Below are 19,089 nucleotides of genomic sequence, written 5' to 3'. Positions count from 1 at the left end.
ATAGCTTAGAACAAGATTTTATGAGCAGCAAGCTTTTAGCCACACTGCGCTCTGAAGCTAGCCACGCCCGTGACTTCAAGCTGAGGCTGCAAACAGCCTTCCGGATCCGCACTCGTCAAGATATCAATAATACCTCCATCATCACAGTTATCATTGTTGTAGATGTACACCGAGCACTTGTCGCTGATCTCGCCAGTCGTGTAAGAGCCAAAGGAACCATTACGGATTCCCTGGGTGCACTCTTGGGTTCCGTCACCGCTGTAAGTGTCGCGAGCGCCAGTGCATCTCTCACTGCTTTGATAGACGCTGAACGACCAGGCTGGGTCTTGGCGGGTTGAGAGAGAGGAGGAGGGGTTGCGACTCATGTGTATGGCAGCGGATTGGCTGAGGCCGAGGAGGGAGGTGATGGAGAGGATGGTTGTGAATTTCATGTTGAATTGTTGGTGAGACTTGATATTGATAGTGTTAAGCTTGATGAGATTTTGGTTGTCTTGCTTGCTCTGGTGTTGAATGGCTATGTGTAATCTGTAGTATATGATGTATAAGGTATGATATTTCTGTCTCTGGAGTTATGAGGATAAGATGCTTTATTTATGGTGTCTTAAATATTTAATAGTTGAAGATGATCTGACCTCTATATACTACCTAATTGCTTCTATCGTCCTCACTGTTTCCCTCTGTATATTTGTCAGATGATGCAATTGATCAACATGCAAATGCCTGGTTACAACGACATCACAAACCAGTTTCTGTAAAAACCACAATGATGATTCCCGTCAGATCCATCGGATGCGATAATCAAGTCATTCATCGTCAGCCTTGATCCTCAAGAGCACTATGCCCAAGGCGAAGCAGGCTACTGGCCCCCAATATCCACTCACATGTCTTACAACGGCTTACAGGAAGGATCATTTGTGACGTTTAGACGTCTGATCACCACGTGGGGTCTAGCGTAGTTCAAAAGTTCATCGGCCGAGCCGCGTGGGGTTAAAGTTTAGTCACATTAGAGATGAATCGGCCCGCTATAGTAAGCGTATGAAATGCTCCGGCGTGATCCTTTGGCGCGTAAGACGATGATCATCGGCACATCGGGTGACTTGTACGCCTTGCGAGCCGATTTGCCAATGGGACGCTGGTGCCTTGTCTCCACTGGTAAGCGTATAGCCTCATACAAATGAGGTATACAGTGGACTTTTGTCGGGAGTAAGATTCTCATACGTTTCTTTGTAGAGTTCCATCGCGATTCCTTCGGGTTACTGAGTCATGAGAATGTTGAAAAATGACTCGTTTGAGACCTGCATGTCAGAAGACCAGTGTGAATGGATCAAATATTTGCTTGGCGCTTACAGCTGAAAATCATCAGGCTGTGCAGACATCAGTATGACGTTCATCACTGTTACTTCTCACCCGTTTAATGAGGCAATTAGATAGCCAATTATAGGCATTGAAGAATGTGACCCTTACTAGAAGTATGCTTTCTGACTGCTCGGTTGGTAGCTTAGTGCTCTACTTGCCCTCCAGGGCCTCGACCATCTCTGACGTAGCCTTGCCCTCTTGCTGCAACTGCTTAGCAAGCTGGATAGCTGAAGTACCAGTACCATCAGTAGCTTTAGGATCAGCTCCATGTTCCATCAATATTCTAGCTATACCGACATGCCCAGCCCTGACAGCCACGCGAAGAGGCGAATCATTAGTGGCCGTCGAAGTACCATCTGTTTTAAGCCGAGCCCCCCTCTCCAGTAGATACCGCATCATAACCTCATTGCCCCGCCTGGCCGCAGCTGCAAGAGCGCCTGAGTTCTCGATCTTGGCACCATACTTCAACAGCAGGTCGATGGCAGCAGTATCCTTGTACAGCGCTGCAACCAATGCAAGCGGATACGCAGCTGCATCAGGCTCCTGATTAGGATCTGCCCCAGCCTCAAGAAGAAAGCGTAGAAAGTCGACGTGCTGTCGACCCATGCATGCAACGATGAGAGGTGTTCCCCGCATGTCGAACTGCATGTTGATCACAGATGGATCCTTGGTGATCAAGGCCTGCATAAGCGGGATTGAACCTGTGTTTACACCTGCTCGGACGACTTCCTCGTTGAGAGGGGTGGAGCGGGACTTTAACAAGAGGTAACGTACAGCATCGTATTGGTAGTTCTTCACGGCTGCTGTCAGAGCCTCTTGGATAATTTCTTGTGATGGGCGTTGTTCGCTGGTTGATAAGAGGGTTCTCATTTTGTTGACGTCTCCAGTTGAAGCCAGAGCGAGGAGCTGATCTTTGAGCGAGTCTGCCATGTTTGCGGTATAAAGTGATGATTTTTGAATTGATGCGAGGTCTGAGTATGTTGTCTACCGTCCTCATCCTTTGGAACTTTTTATGATCGACGTGTATTTCCGTTTGTCATGAGACGTGGCAACCCGTCGTGCATCACATGAGGCTGTGCGTTTCTTACGTGAGATTTATGATTGGCAGGAATCGATTGCCTAGAAAAGACGTCATTCGCGGCGAGGCATCGAGGCTGTGACCCCGCCATCGAAGGGGCGGTAGTTGAGCGATCGGCATAGCTGAACTAACATCGATCCTTCGGGTGCTAAATTAGTCTTCCGTTTGGTTTGCTCCTTGCATCGGGGATTATTCCACCGACTTGGCATTTCGAGGCTGACTTCTTTGATTCCACTTTTGCTGACGCTTATGTAAATCTATACTCATGGGAAGCGTGATAGTGACTGTGATGGCAGATGGCTCAGGCCATGGATGAACTTCTGGTCAACGATCTCGATCTCGGGAGAGGGATTTTGGAGTACGCTGCGGTCCGACTGATATGGAGCCCGCTGATAAACTGGAGACTTAAAAGGATGCGGAAGAGGTCTGTATGATACCTTGCTTCAAGGCTTGGAGACAACTAAACAAGGCTCCGTGTCGTCTGCCAGGGTTCCAGATACAGTCCTTGACAATACTATAAAGACGGCTCCAGGTCGCTTCGTTACCTCTCTATCACATCAAGGCAGCATTCAAACAGTATCATAGCGTCTCACTTCACTCCCATTCGTACTCCACCAACCAATCTCTTTCAACCCGAACTCCCAATCCTTTCAAGATGAGACTCTCGAACATCCTCTCCCTCACCCTCTCCTTCATCGCCCCAGCTACCGTCCTCGCAGCCCCAGCAAACACCCTCCACCGCCGAGACTGTCCCTCCGTAGACACCATCCGCCAATGGATCCGCGACAACGCCAGCGTCGGCGAAAACACAATCTTCTACACCGCCGGCGCCAAGCAAGAGCAGGCCAAAGCCTTTGCCGAGCAAAAGGTCACAGACGGCAACTACTGGGGCAAAGTGTTCGACAACAACAAGTACCTCGACTGGATCGAGGAATGCGGCGAAGGTCCTGAGCAGGATAAGCTGTTTCCTCGTATGGGAGAAGCGCTTGCTAGGGAGTCTAGTGGAACAGCGTATGTGATCATGATCAAGGGGAATGCTATTGCGAACTTTTGGAAGGACAATGAGTATCCGTATCTTGATGAGAATGGAGTCAAGATCATTGCTGTTAATGCTGAGAACTTTGATGATCAGAAGGATTACAATGGCCAGCCATTCAAGCGAGCTATTCAGTTCTAGACTGATGGACGTTGGTCTGCCCTACGAAAGTGCTGAGTGCGATAGATGGATGTTGAGAGTAAGGTTGCGCGAGATGGGGACTAACGATTGGCTTTTTGTCAGTGATCTGCTAGATCCAGTTGTACATAGGAGACGCTGATGTGCTCAATACTATGAGAGTAACTACATGTCATACCAAAGTCTATTGAGTCCCTCAAAACGGCAATGCAAAGTCTTCGAAGTACTTTAAACCTTACACCACGGCCCACTGACTAATACGGTGATTAATGAGAAATTTTTGACTTATTGTAACGCTCATGGTGTCGACCCCGCGTGTTTCTTCGCTAAGCATGCCACTGTTGGTCCTCCCCTGTCTCGCGTATGCAGGCCATTCACCCCCATTGACTCCCATTGCGTCCAACCGAGCGATGCAACCTTGCAGAAAAGACAAGAGATCCACCACTCTACCCAGGCCAGCCATTTAAATCACTCAGCAGAACGAGCAGGCTCAGGATTAGCAGTGATTTTAGTTGTTATGTCCGCGACCCTAAATCGTTATACGTGAGAAAGGATTCCAATAACTTTGAGCTGGGATCTGTAACAATGCATGACGTGAACATGACACCGTGACATATGCTGCTTTCCGGCACAGCACTATGCATGTAAATACCTCGTTCGTCCAAGGTTCATTCGCAAATCAGACCACGAGCGGATAAAGTGTTAGGATCGAACCAACAACCAACATGTCTCAAATACAGCCGACCCCGCCCTTTTTCTCGACATTGCATTCAACCTCTGTATCTGCACGGCCATCACCAACAAAAGAGTGAGCTGCAAATATGGCGAATGATAAGTCTAAAAGTTCATCACCAGCTGCGGAGCAATCACCTCCACGGGATGCTGATAGCCCTGAGGAGACTGTTCTGGTAAGTGGGACGCACGAGCGGAACGGCCCGTGGAGCTACCATTGACGTTAATTATTAGGAAGCGGGCGATGACGATTCCGCACTTGGGGTCGTGAGTTATTAGGCCCCCATCATGGTAGTAATGGTAGCTAATTGGATGACTATTTGAAGACCGATGATGAGCTATCGACCGCGTCTTTGCGCTCTAGTATTTACGAATACCATATGATCAATGGCCGAGGGTATCACAAAGATGAGAGTGAGCAAGGATTGGCTGCTTGATACATCTTATGCTAATTGGCATTCACAGAATACTGGCTCCCCAGTGATCAGGTACAACCTCCTATCCATGCCGATACAAATGTTCACTAACATGCTCCCAGAATGAATCAGAGCGCTTAGGTAAACTCGTCTCGCGTGTTCCTGGAAATCCGAAGCTGACGAAGCAACAGATCTCCAGAACCATCAACTTCTCTTGACATTCGGCGGCAAGCGATATTTCTCGCCCAATGCTGACACTGCAAAGAGAGTACTCGATGTCGGAACCGGCACGGGAATTTGGGCTGTCGAGTTTGGTATGAGAAATACTAGCTGAATAAGTTACCTGAGCTGACATTGGCAATACAGCTGATGAACATCCTCATGCCGAGGTAAGATGGCCTATCCAGTTTTTCTCACAGACATAACCGAATGCGTTAGGTCTTTGGCATCGATATTGCTCCTATCCAGCCAGACTTGTAAGCATGGAACTTCAAGAGTCCGGGCACGTAGCTGAAGTTATCCAGTGTTCCTCCAAACTGTACCTTTGAGATCGACGACGCCGAGAAGGAATGGACGTGGACTAAACCCTTCGACTACATCTTCGTTCGCCTTATGGTCGGCAGTATAGCAGACTGGGATAAACTAATCCGCCAATCCTACGAGTATTTCACCCCCTACTCCCAGGTTCTCGCTTCTCTTAATAACAGCGTCCAGTAACTTGGAACCCGGAGGCTGGGTCGAAGTCATCGACCCCGTGTTCCCCGCCAAATCCGAAGACGGAACGCTCAAGCCCGACTCACCCCTGCATCGATGGGACGAACTAACCGCCAAAGGCGCCTTGGCCCTCGGCCGTCCTTTCGACGAAGGTGTGAACCACGAAAAGCGGCTCAAAGAAGCAGGCTTCGTCAACGTTACAAAAAAGGCGTTTAAGTGGCCTACTAACACTTGGCCCAAGGATCCGAAGTTCAAGGAGATTGGACTCTGGACACTTGCTAATATTGAGAGGAATCTTGAGACTATTAGTAGCTTCTTGTTGAGGCAGGGACTTGGGATGAGTCAGGAGGAGATCTTGGTGTTTATTGCGGAGTTTAGGGCTGAGATGAGGGATCTGAAGGTTCATGCCTATTGGGAGGTGTAAGTATTGTTGATTCAATGGGTTGATTGGGCTGACAATTGTGTAGGTTCGTTGTTACTGGGCAGAAGCCAGAGGAACAGGTCCAAGGATAGTTGCACCAGCTTAGTAGTGCAAATATGGAAAAGTTCGTTATGGTTCGGAATCGGCTTACAGATATGGAGTCACTTCTTCAGAAATTATTTAGTACATAACATGTGACGAGAATAAACATCGAAATCATTATTATTCTCGGTGCAATAATGACCAACTCCAAGAACTCCCAAGCCTCAGGTTAAAGAAAATACATGCTGACTCCATCCTGTGATAGCATTTCAAGGCGTCACAGGAGCCATCAAATTCGTCCTCTCCGCCCTCTTCGCCTGCTTCAGCGTCCTCACCCGCTGAATACTCTGCCACTTCTTCTCCCTTCTCTTATCCCTCAAACACATCCCCACCAAAACCGCCATGCACCCCGCAATACACGCCCCAAAGAACGTCGCTACGACAATACCCTCCGTTCCAATCTCGTTATGCTGCTCCATGCAGACTGTCGCGCCAGAGTCGGGGTGGATCGTGCAGAAGAGGCCGGGGGAGCAGGTGCTGGACGTCATGCGGTTGGTGATGCACGATGCGCTTTCGGTGCGGCCGTCGGTTGTGATGGAGCAGACGACGGTGGTTGAGACTGTTGTGCTGTAGCAGGACGCGCCGGGCTCGGTGGCGGTGATACTGCTGCTTGATGAGGAGGTGGAGGAGATGGAGGATTCGGTCGAGGTTGACTCGACGGTAGATGAGGATTCCTGGGTCGTTGTTTCTTGTGTTGTAGACTCTTCGGTCGTGGACGTGGGCTCGTCGGTCGTTGTAGGCTTGTCCTCCGTCGTGGTGGTCTTTTCTTCCGTCGTGGTCGGTTCGTCTTGCGTGGTCTCTTCGGTCTTTCGACTCTCCGATTTTGTTTCCGTCGTTTCCGACGAGTCCGTATCTTGTCGCCGAACCCATTTTCGCCATTGCTGCACTAACGGTCCATTCTCCCATGGATCTTGCTGAACCTTTTGCGCATCGAGGGGAGCTTCGTGGCCGCGGTTTATGGCGGTCGGTGCATCGTAGTATGACGGATCGGGCGGTACGTCATTTGGCTGATGGGCTGCGACCAGTAAAGCGGGCAGGGCGAGGAATGGGCTTAGGGAAAGGAAGCGCATGCTGAAATTACAAGATTAAACGACAGAATGAAAGATAAAATGATCAAGGCTTCAATTTTGAGAGCTTGATGAGATGAGGAAAAAAGGTTTGCAGAAAGATGAATTGTTTTCTTTGTTGCGTGATAGCGGAGATATCATCTCGTATTACCATGTTACTATAAAAAGATCTGTGGCCGCGCGTAGCCAGCGCAGGTCGTTCCACACAGTGACGATCAGTAGCACAGCCGCAAATTTATTGGATAAAATCCCGTAAGCTGACACATATATAGCAATAATACGAGCTATACTACATACAAAGAGTGACACACTGTTCAATCAATTTTCTGTATATCCGACCGCTGGTTTCGAGTGCCTCTTCAGGTCTAGGTCGGTGTCAAGCGGGTTTAGCATGGTGATACCGTTGAGCGTTGGGTTGTGGCTGGGGTTTTCTAAAATAGGCGAACGAATCATTTTTGCCTGAGCTGACAACAGTGAGGCGCGGGGGTGAGCAACTCCGTGAAATATAACTAATGTTATTGGGATTGGTTTTAGACCAAGTACCAGGAAGACTGAACTTAATATTCTTTGCCTTTTAACTTAATAATATTTACTATAAAATCCTAAGTCACTGATAGTAAATACTTCAGGGTAGCTGTTCTTAATAAATCTATTAACTAAGTTAAGATACAATACATTAAGCCTTCCCTAACGCCTTTAGTAAATTTGCACAACTTTGAACTCCTACCAATTCCCAGATTGCTCTAAATTAGAGGATCCAGTTCCTTCAAAATGACCCATGTCTGAGTCGACGTAACTTATTACGATCCCCCCAAGATGGCGCTCTCGTCAACAATCTGTGGACCATGCGGTACGTTAAATAAAAATGAGGATAACTTCTTCACCAAGAGCTACTTAGTACTTTAATTCTCGGCATAAGTAATAGTTACGTATAAATAGTGCTCCTTCTTTAATGCCTGGTAACCTAGCCATGTGTGAGACCGAACCTAGGGATGAAGTTAGCGCGGAATTCGGGCCGGGGCGTCATCATGTTTGCTGCCGCCGGGAACGAAGGGGGCAACCGACCTGTCCCCTACCCGGCTCGAGATTCGAATGTGTTTTGCGTCCATTCCACAGAAGGATTCGGTAACAGCTCGCCATTCAACCCCAGTTTGTTGGATCCGCGTGACAGGTTCAGCACACTAGGTGAAGAAGTCAGATTCGGGAGGATTGCTGAGGATACCAGGGGGACAGGGTCAGGCTCGACTTTTCTGCCACTATCGCTGCAGCAATGGCCGCTGAAATCCCTCAACTGGTGGCGCCGTTGCCACGAGGCGAGGGTTTTCCACCGTTTAGAAAGTTCTGCGAACAGGATCGATTACATTGGCATGGAGGAGATGCGAAAGATATTTCACCTAATGTCCGTCGAGAGAGATGGGTTCAGGTATTTGGCGCCTTGGATGCTGTTTGGAGATGGAGATATAAGCCAGGTAGCGAGCAAGGTGGTGTACGCTCTCGAGTCCGGCTGGTAGTATTCACTTGACATTTCACATACAGTAGGTCGGGACTGCATTCCCTATTAGGGAGAATGGATGAAAGTGGCGATGGTGCAGATGGATAATTCGGCATATCTGTGTCTGGAAAATAACGGACTAAATATAGTAAAGACTGGCATAAACCTCTTCGACCTCGATTTTGTCGTCTCATCCCAATCACGCTAATCCTACGACCATCCTTCAACGCTTCTTTCTTACCCTTCTATTCTCAGAGCAGGCTATCCCCTTGATGACCGCAGCTCACTATTACTACGCTGGGGCATCACGGTCCAAGCCCACAACAATGTAGGGATCTGCATACAAGGGATGCTGCAACCGACGACCGGCCTCCATGGGGCCTACCGGGGGTTGCGTTTGCGGAGGCTTCTGAGTGGAGTGCTCATTCGCCGACCGCTCATATGGGTTGCATTAGTTTCTCGAGTGATTATTGCGACGGTAAGGGAGATGTATATAACCAACAGTAGTGAATCCAATTTAGTACGGATGTTAGCGGAATTACCTGAAGCTAGATTACATAAAACGATTGTGTTTCAATTTAAACCAATCCTTCCCATTAGTTCATCAGCATCCTGTGGTTTCCCTTAAGAGCTCACACTGCCGTTGCTACAATAGTCAGAGTCACTCGCTGAACAACTCCACTCTGAATCCGAATCTTCTGTAGCGTTCACATGCGGATCAAGAGCATTAGTCCACAAGCCAAGAAGTCTGCCCAAGCCAGTGCCCATTGTATTAGGATCAGGAGACCATGAGTCGGAAAGGTGAAGCATCTCCTCAATCTCGCCGTGGACTTGTTTCATCGTCAGGGAAGTATAAGAACGTGTTGATGAGCTGCTGGAGGTGGTAGTGCTTGTACAAGGAGGGCCAACAGTAACAACATTCGAAGGCCCAGGTGGCATCATACCCGGACGACGATTGAAGGGCGTTGGCCCACCGAATACTGGTGGTATTGGTGTGCCATAGTTCTGAATGTTCAGTGTCATGCCAGGACGGCGTAGCGATTCCCACGACTCAGGTAAAATGACGGTTCCGTCCTCGGCGCAGAAATTATACTTTCCGTCTTTCAAAATAGCTGACGCGGGATATCCCAAGGTGAGGCAAGAGAGTCTTTTACGCAGTGACTGCAGTGAATATCAATCAGCTAGTGCTAGACGCTTCGGTATCTCCTAAACTCACATCTAGATCCTTGCAAGAAGCATACGGGAAGGTGAGCCTTTTACCCGTGTGTAGCTCAACTACGTGTATTGGCTCTACTTCATCACCGAGCCGGAAGAAAAGACAGATAGAAGCATCAGTCTGAACAACAGCCTCGTATCTGTTTTTGAGTGGAGGACTGGCGGTTGACATGGCGATCCAAGTACGTTCCCTACAGCTCGATTGCTTGGCGGCATCGATACCATCGTCGATTCGTTGGCGGACACGTTGATCGAGTGAGTCGTATTGCTCGAGGAGTCCTGGACACTTCCTCCATCTGGACTTGGAGGTTGCCTTCGAGAGAGCGGACCTGACATGTTTGTCATCCAGTTCAAGCCGCTTGAATGTCTTGGTTGGGGCGCAGTTGAAATGGGCGGCAAGATCAATTTGCCAAACCTCAAGGTCTTGATTCTTCCATTCGTCGTGCGATCCTGGCATGACGATTCGTTTGATCCAGTCTCTGGTAGCAGTCAGCAGACTTGGGCCAGGTTCTTTGGCCGGCTGTTGATCCTTTTGTGTTGGTGTGCTGGTGGTCTCTGCGGTGGTATCAGCCAAAACCTCGGTGTCCTTGGACAGCTCTGGCGACTGGGTTTCAGCGGGTGGAATAGTTTCAACGGGTTTGGTCTCTTCAATCTTGGTGTCAACTGCGATGGTAGGTGTACTGCAAGATACGTTGGCGTTAGCCTAGCTCCAATATCTCTGTTGCCCATAACAAGGGAAGCAATCACAACGGTGCATTACCTTGAAACACTGCAAGTGCTGTTGACATCTGTGGTGGAAACATTGCTGGAAGCTAGTGGCGGAGCGATGATGGTCCATTTGTCCACCTTCTTGGACCAGAATTTGTAGTGACTTGCTCGCTTATAGGCCACTTGTCCTGCAAGCTGTCTGATTGCATTCTCGGTCTCAAAGCTGCCTGGGACACGAGTCTGTGCCCTAGTGGAATCATAAAGTCAGCAAAGACAGCATATAGAATAACAGCATGGCCCAGGCTTACCGCATCTGGTGCTGGGCGACACTGCCCAGAAGATATCGCAGCATGAGTTCAAGCTTGATCTGCGTCAAGCGATACCGAAAATACCCGAGTTGAACCTCGAGCGACTCCCAAGACTCGTAACGCCAGACATTGATGTGAGCAATGGATTGCAGATACTTTCCTGTCTCCTCCCGTGGGATCTCATTGATCTCCTTGTCGCCGACAAAACTCTCTGTCTGCCGCACCAACATGATCAAGATACCGATGTAGACCTTTTCGCATGTGGCTGTTAGGCGCGTGACGTCTTCCAGGCACAGCTTTGTGAGTGCATTTTCTTGAATCACATCATCAACTTTGATCAAAGTCAAAGCAGTTGAGTTGATCAAATTGATTAACTTGGGAAGCCTTTGTCGGGCTCTTCTGTTGGCTTCCGAGTGTACTTGTAGGGAGCTTGCAAGACTGAGGCCTAGTTTGGCGACAGGCTCAATATCGTTGTGAGCCATGGTTCAACAGGGACCAATTCGGCAAGAAGAATGGAACAGAGACCGAGAAAATAGTTCAATGTCTTCTGGCTTTATTGAAATCAGGCAGCACGTTGAAAGCACGCCATTATGTTATTTCTTATCATTACCCCTCAATACGTGCATCAGTGTAGCCAATCATCAAACATGTTGGTTGCACTTCTGTCTTACGTGACTCTAGGACTATTGAACAACGTATCATACATAAGCCACCATTGCAACGATTGGTACTTTGGTCAGTCATTTGCTGCAGTAAGACGCATTTGGAAGAAATTTTGACCGCTTCTTGCGGGGTTCAAGCATGTCTCTACCATGATTTGGATGGTAGTGAAAAGGTCCCTAAAAGCAGATAACGTACGGTCTTAACTGACTTTTTTTACAGTCGGTAATTAGATTGCCCGATACTGGCATAGACTGGCTGGTACAGTTGTATGACGGTCCATCTTTATCCACTCCGGTTGAAGACCTTTACGTTGTTATCGTGCCCCGGCGCAAAGCGACATCAAACAGTGTGGATTGGCACATTTGAGGCAAGGACCAATCATACTCCTTGGCCCCCAATCTGAGAATATCGGAAGGGTACTTCTTTCAGGCTTTGGCTGCCAAGTATAGCCCGTGTTATATTCTCCTCATGGTTGTCTCACTAGAAGTCCACTTCGGGAACATTTGGGTCTGGCGCGACATACACTTGTCGCAAATATCATTGAACGTGTCTAATCTCCCGTACGTATAAGAATAGGCACGATAGGGCTGATCTGCAGACGCTTAAAACCGTAACTAAACAGGGATAATAATGCATTTGTCGATGAGCAAATAGTGCTTGTCTAATTACTCAAATATCACACTGTCGCTTCATTGCAACTTACATTCCCAACCCTAGACAGCGAAAGCCACGGATAATATGGCGCGAACAGAGCCTCCAGTAGGCTTTCTAATTGGCATGTTTCATTATTCAGATCCAAATAGTGAGGCCTTCTCACTGCAGGTAGCCAATGCCAAAAGCGTTGGGAGATATACCAGCATCGACTTCAAATGGCTCGTCAGCCTCATCGGACTACTAGAAGTGTGTTCGTTTGCGAAAGAAAATCATAAGATCGGACACGAGGGGGGGCACGAAAAGCGGCATGTGATGTATCAATGAAAACCCTGTCACGCATTGCAAAATGTGACAAATATCAGGCTGCGAATATCACTATGACAGTCTGTTGCGTGGGGTCGCTGTCCTCTCTTTGTTATCTCTTTTCTCTTGTCTTGTAGCAATGACATTGTGCTTTATCAGAGTGCAATCAATGGTTGCATAGGTGCATGGGGAATAGATAAAAAGAGAAACGACTGCATATTTTCAATTGACCCCGACCTCAGACTTGCCACTATCTTTGACAGGTATTATCTGGGCCTTTGAAACTGCCAATTCTTTCAACCTTCCCTACTGGCCAAGGCAACGTGGCGGCGTTTGATTGGATGTCAGTCCATCAGTCTCTCACCAGCGTGAAGGGGCTCAAAGTTATAGATAGGTCCAGATCACCCTTACCATCAGTCTCTAGGAAGTGATATCCTATCCCAAGACTCTTTGCATATCATCCAAGTATCTCATTCAGGACGAACTCGCAGTCGCACGTTCACAAGACTATTCACTGCGCTAACTGTAGCCAACATGTGTAGCAATAACCCCGGATGCACTGGCCATGTGACGACACACGTTACTTCCTGGGCATATTGTACCGCAAGGGTTTACGACGCTTCATCGGCGCGAAATTATGTCGGCATTCGCCCCTCCAGGACTTGTCAAGCAGCCTTCGCAAAACCCTGGTGGGAGGAGTGCGACAGATTGCTACTAGTAACCCCGACGAAGACAACAAATGACAACGTCTGTCCTAGCCATCGGACAAGAATCGAGTAGGTGAGTTTTCAAATAAGAGGTCGAGAGGCCACGGGCGATCACGCACAGATGCTAACAGCAAGTCAGCTCGGTGCAAGGTCAGAACGAGCGCACATATCTCCCACAAGTGCGGCCGGATGGGCGGGCCTTGGAGGTGAAGGTTGGCATGTCCTGTATGAGGAATCTTTAGTAACGTATATAAGAGATAGGTAGTATGTGATTGTTGTTTTTGAGGGTGATTGATTGGCTCCTTTATGCCTTACGTCTCTCGTGCATCTCCTTAAGTTGATCCTCAGCCGGGTCATCCGAGATGCACGAACCGTTCTTATCCTCGGTGGCGTTAAGGAAACCCTCAGCACGCTTAACAGTGTGGATATCTAGATCCATCACGTATGACTTGCCGTCGGATAGCTTAATGTGGACCTTATAATTGCCGACTCTATTCTCTTTGACCAGTCGCCGTGCGTTATATCCCAGTAGGCAACTGTAACTTCAGTTTTCAAGACCATAGATAAAATTCCCCGTCCTAAGATACTAAGAAACCACTAAACCTTAATATAGAGTATTGAAATAAAATTAATAAAAATATCTTGAGTTTATATAAGCTTATTTAATTCCTTTTATTATATAGGGTTACGATCCTGAGTTTCTTTCCTCCCTTGGCCTACCTTAGTAGCTGTTTTGAACTGGCGGTTGATTCCCCAATTATTCGTCGACAGATTCATCTAACCAGAATTGAATCTCTACTTTGCAGCCCGAAAGCCGACTTACTCAACATAGAAGATTATGAAGCAAGTATGAAACGGTTCATCTCATTTCGCGGGTCAGTTCAGTGCATGACCATTTCAATAATCTTTCTCGGCTATACCGGCTGTGGCGGCTGTGGCCGTCACTATACTGAAACCACAGGTTAAATAACGGCATCTGAACCGCTTCTCGGATCCGGTCTAGCCGAGAAAAAGCATTTTGACCATTCTTCCTAGTTGTTGACATGGAAGAGCCGGGCGTTTATGACCCCACGAAAGCAGGGGTCAAAAGACGAATAGCTGCATGTCGATTGGGCAACTGAAACAAGTCACCAGGCTCGCTTCACGCACCAAATACAATCATCGGAGTTATGATGTATGTCGCGTGGCTTTCAGCGACGGATCTGGCGGCATTTACATTAGGCTCACCTCGCCTATCCACCCGTGCCTAGCAGCTACACGGTAGACCAAACTACAGTAACTTTGAGGGAGGGTGCTTCGATTATAAACAATGACATAACTGAGGCGCTGACTTGAATTCTTAAGCTACCCGCTTGGCCTATACATAAACCGTTGTTTGCCCTTGAGCAGTGTTCTCTTGCGTTTTCTTGGCGGAGAAGTTGATGTTTCATATATCTTTTCTTAGCTGAAATTGTTTACTTACAACTTGAGATATGGCTCGCTGTCGGCGGAATTCTTCCTGCGGAAGCTTAGAGGAAGACACTGCTTCTGCTGGCAGGCCAACGGCGCAGCATTGCCACACGTTCAAACGCAGATCCGCCAGGACCGCGCCCAGAAATGCCAATGGCAGCATGAAAGAACCAATGACGGACAAGGCTCATCAAAAGGTCCGAAAGGCTTGTGTGAGATGCAGAATGAAGAAGACCAAGGTAAGTCCTCAAGCTCTGAGTGATATAAAGGTCAAAGTTGAGCTCATAGACATGATAGTGCGATGGTAAGATACCTTGTAGAAGATGTAAGGACGATCAGAAGATATGCACAGCCAGTGCCAGGAGAACCATTACCTTCAAGCATGCTCCTAGAGGGTAATTAATATGCCTCTCACATCCCTTATGGTCATATCACTGACATCAGATACAGATACGCCGAGGTCCTGGAGCAGTCCCAGTATATCCTGATAGAGACTATCTTCAAGCTATATGGTATGGTCAGGAACTCACAGCCTTGGAAGCTGGCTGAGCCTCAGTTAAATGAGCACGGTAAACCCGTCGCCCAACACATCGCGAAGCTTCTGGGCTGTGTACCGCCAAACGCCGACATTGACCTCCCAGTGGGATCCATCTTCCCCGAGGATGTAGACAGCTTGGAGGAGCTGTATCACGAGCTGGAAGAACATGAGAGATCCGAAGCTGCGTCCACGCCCAGCCTTGCCAGAGAAAAGGAGTTGAGTTGCGATGAAAGTGCGATATCGGAACCGCAAGACTCGGATATGGACCCTCCGTACTACTGGGCTGATTGTCAGACACAGGGCACGGTGGATCTACTACTCCAGACTAGGAGTCATGGCCTGGACTTTGAGGGCGCTGTAGCCGCTGACATGTATGGAAATGCACTGTTTCCTGACACTCCTCCCTCACCTTTGGCATGGAATAGCTATATCGATGGGCGCACCGACTCAACACTGTGTCCCCTACAACAGGTCGGCGTAATGCAGGGTAGTGGTATGCTCCAGCAGGGTCTGTTGAGACCCGTCTTGGAGGGCGACGAGCCGTACAGTATGTCTGTTGATCTGGGGATGAGACATAGAGAGAGAGAATGAGTTATAGATCTTGGGATATAGTTCAATATGGAGGTATTATTGAGAGATCGAGAACCTTGAGATGGACCTTGAGATGGTTGTGAGTGGAAAGACATGGGCTCTGGCCTCTGGTGCCAGCAGCTTTCCTCTAACGAGGGTTTGGACATAATCAATTAATTTGTGATTCAGAACTACATGTTTGTAATATTATACGCCAAAATGAACATAGGGAACCCAGTAAAGTGGCTTGGTATCCTCATCGCAACCAACAATATCCCTAATATCAGCGGCTCGTCTCGGTAGAGCAGTATTCATGTCTCGCCATTCCATCTCAATCCGCCCTTCCCGAAGCGCCCTGACAGCACGGTGGAGACCACTGCAGACGGCCTGGTCTGTCAGGCCTTCATGCTGCATCGTCTCGTACAGCACCCTCGCCACATGAACGGAATGCCTATCAGATACTCTCCAGAGCGTGCCAATGACATGCCGGAACCCAGCGAGCTGGAAGGCTTGGGCAAGATGGACTCCCTCATCGGCGAATTTGTCGGACTCATTGGCCCCGGTTGAGCAGGCGGAAAGGTAGGCGAAGAAGGGAGGGTTGTCTTGCAGCCTGTGATCACGAAGTGTGCCCGCCGTCAGCGGATTTGTCTCCCAATCCTCGAGGAACAAGCAGCTTCGCGAAGGATCTGCTGGATCAGACTGCCCATGGCCGGCAAAGTGAAATATCTTGCACGTCTTTAGATGCTCAAGGACCTCGTCTCTGCGCCGTGGGGGCATGGTGGGTTCTAGCCCGAGTGAAGGGCAGAGTGCTGCCAGCATATCCACCTCATCGGCGGCGAATGGAAGGAGTCCACCCGCCGACAAGTTGGGTGTTTTTTTGGCATGGCAATCAGGAGTGCCGACTCCGGCTCAGCAGTTTCAAGGCCTCGAATGGTATGTCGGCGTCCATGTATCAATGCCTTGATGGACGAAGCGTACGTCGACATAACTCTGTCCATGACGGTATCAGTGGACGACGAAGCTGCAGTATGGTATCCTGCTGCGTGAAGAGGAAGCCGGCTGAGATACCTCTTGGGAATCCACCACACACGAGGCCAACTATTCTCAGGAGTCGGATCCTTAAAGCCCAGAGCGTTTAGGCATGGGCGGCAGATAACATCCCAGAGCCATTCCACTAGTGATTCCATGTTGAAGGAGCCTACTGAACCATGTCAATGTACACCGTAGGCTTGTCTCTGAGCATCTTCCAACGTGAGATCAGGAAGTTCTACCACTGAAATGTGATCGAGTTGGACAAGAAATGTATCACAGTGGTACGAACTCAGATTAACAACGACAATGGGACCCGAGCTCGCAGCAACCATCATCTCATCTGCAGTTGGCGGAAAAAAGAAACTGTCAAATCCCGGCCGAGCACGAATCTCTGCAATAAGGTCTGTGAATCTCTGGTCTGCCTTGCGACGTCTTGTGGCTTGCGATTCCAGGGAACTCGCGCCATTGCTTGGAACTGAAGGAGATGGTTTGTCCCCCGTCGAATCGAGCTCGTCCCGGAGGGATATATAGTCATCTGCCAAATCGGCATGCCTCTGCTTCAGGTCAGAGATATCACCTCGCATGTCCATAAGCAGATTGGCGATGATGCCACGGCCGAGCTCAAGCAGTTTCAGGGCATGGTAGGGATCCCTGCCTGCGTTCCAGGCGACTGCCGCTGCTGTGGAAGCGAGGCCTACAAAGTTTGCGAGCATGTGCTCCTTGTCGTTATGCGATGATGACCGCGGACTGACAGCCGGGAGCAGTTCCACGGCCTTTTTAAGTAGCTGGTTTGACTCTTCCCAGTTTGACTGCGAGGCGTAGGTTTCAGCGGCACTGAGAGCCAGGCGAATGCGGATAGACGTGGGCGTGCCTGGACAATTCCAGCCTTCCTTGAAGCATGAGAGAGAGCGAATGAGATCGCCCATCCAACCAGTTCGTTCGTATCGCTTGTCGAGATAGCATCCAAGATTGTTTAAATAACTGGCTCGGTCCATGTGGTTCAGAGGAGTTGCCTCTACTGCCATCTCAGCTAAGTCTATGGCGTGGTTGAGATCATCCATCGAGCTGGCTCTGTCAAATCGTCTATCGAGCCATACGCCAAGGGCATCCCAATGATCCGTTTTAAAAGGATGACCTGCAGTAATAGCTTCTTCTGCCGTGCTTTCAACGTCAATAGCGCGATTGAGATCGTCCATCGAGGCTGTCCGATCGAATCGCTTACCAAGACAAAGTCCAAGAATACCCAGGCAGACTGTCTGCTCGGGGTGATCCCAAGCAGTGACTGTCAGAGCCAGTTCAGCAACTTGTATAGCCCGGTTGAGGTCGTCCATCGAGCCGGCCCTGTCAAACCGGTTGCTCAGACACGAGGCAAGGTTTTTTAGCCATGCGGTTTTAGAAGTGCTGTTGGGTAACAAGAGTTCTAGCCCAGCATCAGAAATCTCTATGGCACGATCTAGATCACTCATTGACCCAGTCAGTTGAAATCGCGAACAGAGAAACTGAACAAGGTTGATCAGACACATGATTCGCTCAGGGTGCTCAGGTGGTAAAGCCTCGACTGCTATATCGGTAGCTTCGACGGCACGGTCAAGATCCGCCTTTGAGGCGGTTCGACCAGATCGTACACCAAGCCACAGTCCGAGAGTTGAGAGGTAAGCGGCTCGATGGTCAGCATCTTGGCCTGGGGCCTCCAGCGATAGCTCAGCCACTGATATCGCACGGTCAAGGTCGTCTTTAGAATCCGTATGCTGGTATCGCCTGCCAAGGCAATTCCCCAGAATACTCAAGTAGTTTGCCCGCTGAGATGCGTCGTCCGATAACGCCTCCACAGCTAAATCGGCAGCCCAGACAGCACGATCCAGATCAGCCATCGAACTGATCGCCTCGAATCGTTTACAAAGCCAAATCGCGAGGTTGCCTAAGAAGCGGTTTCGATAAATGTGGCCGGGTAGTGTAGCTTCCACTGCCTTATCGACAAGGTCAATAGCGCAATTGAGATCATCCATCGACCCGATCAACCTAAACCGCCTGCTGAGCCCTGCCGCAAGATTATCCATATAGCGCGGTCGATCAGGATTTTGTTGAGGCATAGAGTCGATGGCCGCATCAGCAACGTCAATGGAGCGATCCAGGTCTTCTATTGAGCTGCTTACATCAAATTTCGCTGCGTGGCAAATTCCAAGGTCGTTCAAAAGTTCAGCTCGATCAGAGTGGCCCGGCGGCATGGCCGCCACCATTCTCTCCGCAGCCTCTATGGCACGATTAAGAGCATCCATAATTTACTATACCTCAGTCTAAAAGATAGATTCAAAAGTAACGTAATCTTCTATGTATACGCTATAAGACATAGCTAGATCTGGGTGGTTTAGTTTAGTATATTCAGGCTGAGG

The 19,089-nt window shown here is 49.0% G+C and overlaps 10 protein-coding genes; 3 read left to right on the top strand and 7 right to left on the bottom strand.

Moving 5' to 3' along the window:
- Window positions 1–35: 35 nt before the first annotated feature.
- On the bottom strand, window positions 36–431 carry FFUJ_05414 (uncharacterized protein; the record flags this gene model as incomplete). Its single annotated transcript, XM_023578622.1, has 1 exon — window positions 36–431. One exon carries the CDS (start codon window positions 429–431, stop codon window positions 36–38), a length of 396 nt encoding a protein of 131 aa, XP_023431602.1.
- A 1,075-nt stretch (window positions 432–1,506) lies between these two features.
- FFUJ_05413 (uncharacterized protein) lies at window positions 1,507–2,286 on the bottom strand (the record flags this gene model as incomplete). The annotated part of the gene is made up of 1 exon (XM_023578621.1): window positions 1,507–2,286. The coding sequence occupies one exon, from the start codon at window positions 2,284–2,286 to the stop codon at window positions 1,507–1,509; it is 780 nt and encodes a 259-aa protein (XP_023431601.1).
- An 803-nt stretch (window positions 2,287–3,089) lies between these two features.
- Window positions 3,090–3,611, top strand: FFUJ_05412 (uncharacterized protein; the record flags this gene model as incomplete). The annotated part of the gene is made up of 1 exon (XM_023578620.1): window positions 3,090–3,611. One exon carries the CDS (start codon window positions 3,090–3,092, stop codon window positions 3,609–3,611), a length of 522 nt encoding a protein of 173 aa, XP_023431600.1.
- An 818-nt stretch (window positions 3,612–4,429) lies between these two features.
- Window positions 4,430–5,983, top strand: FFUJ_05411 (related to methyltransferase; the record flags this gene model as incomplete). XM_023578619.1 has 11 exons in its annotated part: window positions 4,430–4,516; window positions 4,575–4,607; window positions 4,667–4,754; window positions 4,806–4,828; window positions 4,879–4,897; window positions 4,948–5,070; window positions 5,123–5,145; window positions 5,195–5,232; window positions 5,281–5,418; window positions 5,471–5,890; window positions 5,938–5,983. 11 exons carry the CDS (start codon window positions 4,430–4,432, stop codon window positions 5,981–5,983), a joined length of 1,038 nt encoding a protein of 345 aa, XP_023431599.1.
- Window positions 5,984–6,202: 219 nt separating this feature from the next.
- On the bottom strand, window positions 6,203–7,063 carry FFUJ_05410 (uncharacterized protein; the record flags this gene model as incomplete). Its single annotated transcript, XM_023578618.1, has 1 exon — window positions 6,203–7,063. One exon carries the CDS (start codon window positions 7,061–7,063, stop codon window positions 6,203–6,205), a length of 861 nt encoding a protein of 286 aa, XP_023431598.1.
- A 2,113-nt stretch (window positions 7,064–9,176) lies between these two features.
- On the bottom strand, window positions 9,177–11,265 carry FFUJ_05409 (uncharacterized protein; the record flags this gene model as incomplete). XM_023578616.1 has 4 exons in its annotated part: window positions 9,177–9,713; window positions 9,769–10,447; window positions 10,528–10,722; window positions 10,784–11,265. 4 exons carry the CDS (start codon window positions 11,263–11,265, stop codon window positions 9,177–9,179), a joined length of 1,893 nt encoding a protein of 630 aa, XP_023431597.1.
- Window positions 11,266–13,157: 1,892 nt separating this feature from the next.
- Window positions 13,158–13,549, bottom strand: FFUJ_05408 (uncharacterized protein; the record flags this gene model as incomplete). XM_023578615.1 has 2 exons in its annotated part: window positions 13,158–13,234; window positions 13,426–13,549. The coding sequence occupies 2 exons, from the start codon at window positions 13,547–13,549 to the stop codon at window positions 13,158–13,160; spliced, it is 201 nt and encodes a 66-aa protein (XP_023431596.1).
- A 1,033-nt stretch (window positions 13,550–14,582) lies between these two features.
- On the top strand, window positions 14,583–15,688 carry FFUJ_05407 (related to zinc cluster transcription factor; the record flags this gene model as incomplete). XM_023578614.1 has 3 exons in its annotated part: window positions 14,583–14,798; window positions 14,857–14,954; window positions 15,010–15,688. The coding sequence occupies 3 exons, from the start codon at window positions 14,583–14,585 to the stop codon at window positions 15,686–15,688; spliced, it is 993 nt and encodes a 330-aa protein (XP_023431595.1).
- A 186-nt stretch (window positions 15,689–15,874) lies between these two features.
- On the bottom strand, window positions 15,875–16,444 carry FFUJ_05406 (uncharacterized protein; the record flags this gene model as incomplete). Its single annotated transcript, XM_023578613.1, has 1 exon — window positions 15,875–16,444. One exon carries the CDS (start codon window positions 16,442–16,444, stop codon window positions 15,875–15,877), a length of 570 nt encoding a protein of 189 aa, XP_023431594.1.
- Window positions 16,445–16,878: 434 nt separating this feature from the next.
- Window positions 16,879–18,975, bottom strand: FFUJ_05405 (uncharacterized protein; the record flags this gene model as incomplete). Its single annotated transcript, XM_023578612.1, has 1 exon — window positions 16,879–18,975. The coding sequence occupies one exon, from the start codon at window positions 18,973–18,975 to the stop codon at window positions 16,879–16,881; it is 2,097 nt and encodes a 698-aa protein (XP_023431593.1).
- Between the last annotated feature and the right edge of the window lie 114 nt (window positions 18,976–19,089).

The sequence above is a fragment of the Fusarium fujikuroi genome, chromosome FFUJ_chr06 (genome assembly GCF_900079805.1).
Source record: "Fusarium fujikuroi IMI 58289 draft genome, chromosome FFUJ_chr06".
In the NCBI taxonomy this organism is placed as follows: domain Eukaryota; kingdom Fungi; phylum Ascomycota; class Sordariomycetes; order Hypocreales; family Nectriaceae; genus Fusarium; species Fusarium fujikuroi.
This window is presented reverse-complemented; position numbering and strand designations above follow the sequence as displayed.